Consider the following 6,483-nt stretch of genomic DNA (forward strand, 5'->3'; position numbering starts at 1 on the left):
ATCCACAGCTAGGGAGACTGCTCAGAAGGCAGGGCTGGGTGTGGCCTTGGGAAGCAGCTGCAGCCTCCTGTGCTCGGGCCATCATCTGTGTCCATGCAATTAACTGCTCCCTCATACCGCCCCTGGCTGCCCTGCTCCTCCTGCATTCTTCTTCAAGTGTCCCCTAGGTCCCAAAGAAGGAGGGCAGCTCAGGTGCAGACCCTCATTTGGAATGAAAGACCCTGGAGACTGGCTGACCCAGAGAGAGGGGACAGTTCAGGGACCCACCCCCAAAGGCCCAGATCTGGTTCACCCTCACCACTCAGGACATGATGGCTCAATCTCCTGACCAGGAGCTGGTCCTCTTCCTTGAGGGCCAGGAGGGGCCCAATTATAGGGGTCCACTCCTGCTCCTTCTCAGTGTCTGGGACAGCAGTACTGGGACAGAGACAGAGATCACAAAATGAAGGCACCAACCTAAAAACAGTTGTGGGGAAGCCCAGGGCTTTCTGAAAGGTGAGGGTGTATCCCCCATCCCAGTCCCAGGACGGAAGATAGCATTTATAAACCCCAGCCCCTTCCAGGCCTCTGTGCCATTTCCCACACTCAGACTGTTAGCAAGGCGAGTGCCTGGAACTATTCTAGATCACCCCAGGATATTTGGTGAGGGACGGCTGCTAGTGTGTTTGTGTCTATGGAGGATACATAAGCTGATGCTCATGACGGGTTGCTTGCCTCGCCCCTGAGACTGCACGCTCCCTTGCCCCTACCATTGGCCCAGCACGATGGGTTGCAGTAGCTGCTCCAGGGTCTGCCTGCTGCCCCAGCAGCTTCTGGCACTGATGGTGTATTCCTGCCCAGGACAAGGCTATTAAGTGACCTGCTCTGGCCAATCAGGAAACTTGCCCACAGCCCACTGGAAGTAGGCAAGGCTATCCCTGCAGTGGCTTTGAGGGCCAGGCTGCCAGGAGGCCCAGGACAGACCCCCAGGTACTCCCAGCCATCCCCAGCTGGCTCCATACCTGCAGGGAGAAGGGCTGAGCTAGGTGTACCCGGGAGCAGATCTGACGGCTGCAGCCCAAGTGGCTGCAGAGGCTCCGCAGGACAGCCAGAGCTCCTGTCCACAGCCCGAGGGGGGCTGAGGCCTGCAAGGAGGGAGAGGATAACTGTACAGGCTGACTGGGGGCACTGCTCTCAGGTGGACATCAGGGCTGCCCACCCCATCCTGCTCTCCAGGGGTATCCTCAGGTCCCAGCCTGCTCAATTTTATCTCAGGCCGCACCGGTACATGACCTTGCCCTCCCCAAGTTCCTTTTTTCTTCATCAAACAGGGAAAATCCCTCCCTATCAAGATCTTCAGAGGATGAAATGAGAAGATGGTAATGGCCCTGGCAGGTGCTGTAAGATGACTATAGGGATGATTCCTTTGAAGCCCCTGCAGCTCTAAGAGGGACTCAGCCACAGGACACAATATTGTGCCTTCTCTCTGGAACTGGTGTCCACCTAGGGACCCCTTGCCTTATCAGCCTCTGCCCAAGGGGCTGGAAGGTCTCACATTCTCACATGGTATATTTCACACGGTGCATCCGGAACCACATCATAGGTGACAGCCACTGGTACCAGCAGAGCATCTGGAATGATGCCCACCTGGACCGCCCTTACCACAAATCCCAGCCAAGCCTGGCCCACGGCTGACAGCTGTGGCCCCAGGGTCCCAGGAGGTTCCTCCAGGAAGATGAGCAGGGGCTGCCCACTGACCAGCAGCTGCTCTATGACCTAGAATAGGAGGGGACAGAAGGGGTGTTAAGGCCAGTGCAGAAGCAGATCCCTGTCCCCTTAGCCTGGCCCATACATAACCACTGGGGGCACTTACCGCCTGGACCACAACCCTTGCAAGGAGCCCCTCAGAGCTGTCTAGGGAGAGGTTGGCCTCTGAGGGCAGGAAAAGCCCCCCAAGCTTCCTCAGCAGAGCTCTGTGGGACATAGGACAAAGCCTGATAAGGCAAGGGGCTCTGAAGATGAGAATGAATAAAGAGCTAGCAAGAGTCTCAGCTCCACCAGGAATAGACTGTGTCCTACTTGAATACCCTGAGGCAAAGCCATGGCCCTAGGGCCTGTGGCTGACCCCTCCATCTAAGCCCCACAGGCTAAACTGCTGTGTGGCTGGGAACAGAGAAGCCAGGAAGAGGGACTTTGGCAGGGAGCTGCCGCCAACACACCCCAATACACACCCGACCCCAGCCTGCAACTTCTCCCATGTGTGTCCACAGACACAAGGTTTTTACCTGAGGGCAGGGGAGCAGACACGGGAGTCCCAGGCCACACGGAGCACACCCAGGCCCTGGGAGAGCAGCACAAAGGGCAGCAGGATCCCATCCAGGAGGGTTTTGTGAGTAGAGAAGAGGACAAGCGGTGAGCCCTGCTCCAGGGAGAGCCAGAGGGAAGTGCCAGCCTGCCCCATTCTGAGGACACAAGCAGCCAAAAACCCAGGGCACCCCCGGAGGGAGGGAGGGTTCAGCTGAAGAGTTCTTCCTCTGGGCACATTTCCCAAAAGCAAAGGAGCCTTTACAAAACTTCTAAGGTAACTGCACTGACGCACTGACGTAATGTTTGTTAAGACCATGATGAAAAGACATTAGAGGAAGCCCCGTGGGAACAAGACCGTGAGACACAAAGGGAAGGTCGGCAAAGAGCAGTGGATTTTTCCCACCAGCTGATGGGGACTGCGCTGCTGTATGGCTGGGAGCAGAGGCCAGGAAGCAGGACCAGAATGGGACTACTCCTGACTTAAGGGCTTGGCCCAGCCTCTGCTCCTCTGCTTCTCTGCTCCTGCCATCCCCATCCCAAAGGAGGGCGGGCCTTACCGCCTGGGCTGCCTTGTGGACCATCTTCATCTGACCCTTGTGGAGCTGCACATTCAGGAAGACGCAGTTCAGAAACCGCAGCAGTGCCCAGCTGAACAGCCTGGGAGTGACACCGGGGCTGAGGTGCAGCAAGGGCGATGCTCAGCCCCAAGTCACCTTGGAGGGCTGCCCAGTGCTCCCTAGGGCAGGCCCCATCACTATCGTTATTTTACAAAAGAGGAAAGTAAGACTCGGGGAAGCTACAGAACTGCTTCATGGTAGAGAATACTGAGAAGTAGCGGTGCTGGGACTGTAAGTTCTGACCCAGAGTTCATGCCCACCAGACGCTGCTACTCTCCCAAAACCTCATGGTGCAGCTGCCTGACATCAGAATCAGAGCATCTGCCTCCATTTATTCTAAAGGACACAAGAGGACCAAGCCTCTCCCAGGCTGAACACACCCTGCTCTTTGCAAACTGCCAGGAAAGGTAGAATAGCAGGGAAGAATTAGTGATAGTGTGATATTGTGCCGTAGCTGGCCTAGAGTTAGAGCCTGAACAACATCATTTTATAAAAGAAAAAGCTATTTTTTAAAAATATGTTGTAACAGCTGCCCATTCTCCTCACAATAACTGCTGGCCTTGGCTACTGTAAATAAAATGGCTAGTTTGCTCTGCAAACTAGCCACTGTGTAAAGCTGCTCACCTTTTCTTATCAGTAACTGCCAGAATTGGTAGCCTTTGCTTACCGGCAATTGCCAGACTAAGCAGCCCAAACTAATGCCATCTTGGCTCCCGCGACTTGTAATAAGTAACTAAGGTCTGTGATTTCCACTTTACCCAGATAATGTGTAAAGAAATGTTTATCTTGACTTCTGTAAACCACTTAAGTAGCAAACGGAATGACAAGAGTCCCCTGGCCCTTGGAATATCCGGAGCCCTCGTCTCCGCCCAGGAGGTGATTTACAGAATCCACTAGTCCTCGGAATGTCTGAAGCCTTTTCATCCCCATCCCTGCTCCTCACCCACACTCCCAAGGTGGTTTTTCGGCTATAAAAAGTCTTGGCACCCTCCTTTCGACGCCACAGGTTGGAGAGACGTGAGTCCTCTGTGGTCGCCAGCATAATAAAGACCCTGCAATTTGGCATACTTTTGTCTTGGTGTTAATTTCTATGCTTGGTTCAGTATAACAATAGAAGAAGGAAAGGGGATAACTGCAGCAGGGGAGTCCCCCCAACCAAACAGGAGGACCAGCTCTATTTCTTTTTGGAGACAGGGTCTTGCTCTGCTGCCCTGGCTGGAACGCAGTGGCATGAACTTGGCTCACTACAAACTCTGCTCCTGGGCTCCAGCGATCCTCCTACCTCAGCCTCTCAACTAGCTAGGACCACGGTGCACACCACTGTACCGGCTAATTTTTTGGAGAGACAAGGTTGCCCAGGCTGGTCTATTTTGCCTAGGCTGGTCTGGAGCTCCAGGGCTCAAGCAATCCACCTGCCTCAGCTTCCCAGTGTGCTGGGGTTATAGGCCTGAGCCACCACACCTGCCTGGAACCAGCTTTGAGGATAGACACATAACTGTACATAGCAGGGAGGTGTGGTGGATAAGCAGCAAGTCCCATGTGACAGCTTTTATCTTTCTGTGAAGCGTGCCATGGGACATCAGTTGACAGTGGGTAAGTCCAAGAAGAAGCAGGCTGGACGGGAGACCTGGAGAGTGCCATATGTCCCTTTGACATTTGCATAAAGTCTTGCTAAACATTGCAGCAAACCACAGCCTAGAACGGAGAAGTCCAGTTTGGGCACTAGTGGCAGGAGAATGGGAACATTGTGCTGGGAAGCTGCCAACGGACACTCACCACACAGGCCACCTTCCTCTGGCCAAGGCTGGCACCACCTCTATAGATGAAAACGTGAGCCAAGAGGCTGGGATAGAGTGAGTGGGAAACCTGAGGTCCTTTCTAATATTGGGAATCTGGGATTCTGTGAAGACCAGGGACAGTGTGAAAGATTCAAGGGCTGACAGCCTGAGGGAGGAGGGTGCGGCATGCTACACTGCTGTGTCCTTCACATCGATGTCTTCATCACCAACTTGGAGGATGACACAGAAGGCAGGCTTGGTCTTCTAGCAGATGTCATAAATCAATAAGGAATAAAGGATACTTACTGGCGGAATCTGGATTCAAAGACATTTTGAGAAATGGGAATTATGATCAAAATAAGCCCCAACCTAAAAGAGTCTGGTGGAACCTGAGGGGTGAAAGTTTGTTAGAGGGAGCAGAGAGGTGGATTTGTTGGTAGGGGCTCTGTCCAGTGGGACTCCTTGTTTCCACTTATTCCAACTCAAATGAGCGTAAGCCAAAAGATCATGGGTTGGCTCACATGGAAAGTATGAATGTGTTAACTTCAGGCATGGCTGGACCCAAGTACTAAAGCAACATTGGCAGGCCTCTAGTTCTCTCATGTGTCCATACTGCCTGTCTCTGTTTGGTTGTCTTCTTCCTGAAGCCCCTTTCCTTTCAAAAGATGACTGCCAGCAGCCCAAGATTTGTTTCCACCCTCCTCCAGCCACCTTAGTAGAAAGAAACTTCTGTCCCCCAACATACATGTGAAACCCCAGGGAAGACTCTGGTGCTGCAAGGATCGTCTTCCTGCCCTCTCAGTCAGTCAGTGTGGCTAGGTGTGGCATGTCCTGCCATAGTGGCTGGACCTAGACAATTGCCCCCTTTCCTGTCTTTGGTGAGGGGGCACCACGATTGACCAGCCTAGCAGGAATGGAGTGCTCGGGGTTTGTCTCTCAGGAAATGGTGCTGCCTGCAAGAACATGTCCACCATGGTATCTAATGCTGACTGGAACCATTTGACCATTTGTCTGGTCTCTGCCAGCTCCCAGGGCCGAGAAGCTGCTGCACTGTGGGCTCTTGATAAATGTTTGTCAAGTGATGAGTGAACTTCCTTCTCCATGGACCTTAGCAGGAGATGGCTTCTCTTCTCTTGAATAGGGATGATAATCTGTCTACTTACTTCACAACGTTGAGGTGCGGCCCAGTCAAGTCATGAGGTAGACAAGCTGAGTGAAGCACATCAATCCTCCCAACGCCCAGGACGAGGGGGAAGTAGCTGGTGCCTCCTCAAGATGCTGACTGGGAGGACTGGCTCATGCTAGGGAAAGCCAGGAGTTCTGTTGCTCTGTGTCCCCTCGTCCCTTGACCCAACTTCCCACCGTACCTGCTTCCTCTAGGATACCTGGGTTTCATCCACCCAGGAAATATAGATTCTATGACAGAATGTTTCCTCCCTCTTGCCAGGCATGGCTGGGAATTTGGAAGCAGTGGTACAGAAGGATATTCCAGGCCCACTCTGTCTTCCTCCCTGGAGATCTCCTTCCTAGCATTGATTTAGCAAACTCCATCCATTGCTGATTCATTGGTGGGTGGGAGTAGAACGGGGTATAGACACACCCCAAGTAAATTCATCTCCTGCTCCTGGGGCCTAATATATGGAGATTCAGTTCTCCCTCGATTCAGCTATCACTTCACTGTAGTCCCAGTAAAGATTATAGTTTTAGAAACTTACTCTGAAACATGTGAGGAGAGATAAAGGTCCACAGATGGCTAAGTCAGAGGAGGGTAGGCAGGAAGCTTGCTCTTCCAGATAGTGGGG

General features: G+C 53.0%; 1 protein-coding gene across 1 annotated transcript in view; it reads right to left on the reverse strand.

Annotated features, from left to right (window-relative positions):
- LOC108297079 (glycerol-3-phosphate acyltransferase 2, mitochondrial-like) overlaps positions 1-2,576 on the reverse strand; it is a 5,253-nt gene extending 2,677 nt beyond the window's left edge. Inside the window, 6 exon segments of the mRNA XM_017519716.2 lie at positions 201-417; positions 750-832; positions 1,002-1,124; positions 1,543-1,755; positions 1,853-1,952; positions 2,265-2,576. Coding sequence (XP_017375205.2) covers positions 201-417; positions 750-832; positions 1,002-1,124; positions 1,543-1,755; positions 1,853-1,952; positions 2,265-2,440 — 912 coding nt within the window. The 5' untranslated portion in view covers positions 2,441-2,576.
- Positions 2,577-6,483: the final 3,907 nt, after the last annotated feature.

This window comes from Cebus imitator, unplaced genomic scaffold (assembly GCF_001604975.1).
Source record: "Cebus imitator isolate Cc_AM_T3 unplaced genomic scaffold, Cebus_imitator-1.0 Scaffold770, whole genome shotgun sequence".
In the NCBI taxonomy this organism is placed as follows: domain Eukaryota; kingdom Metazoa; phylum Chordata; class Mammalia; order Primates; family Cebidae; genus Cebus; species Cebus imitator.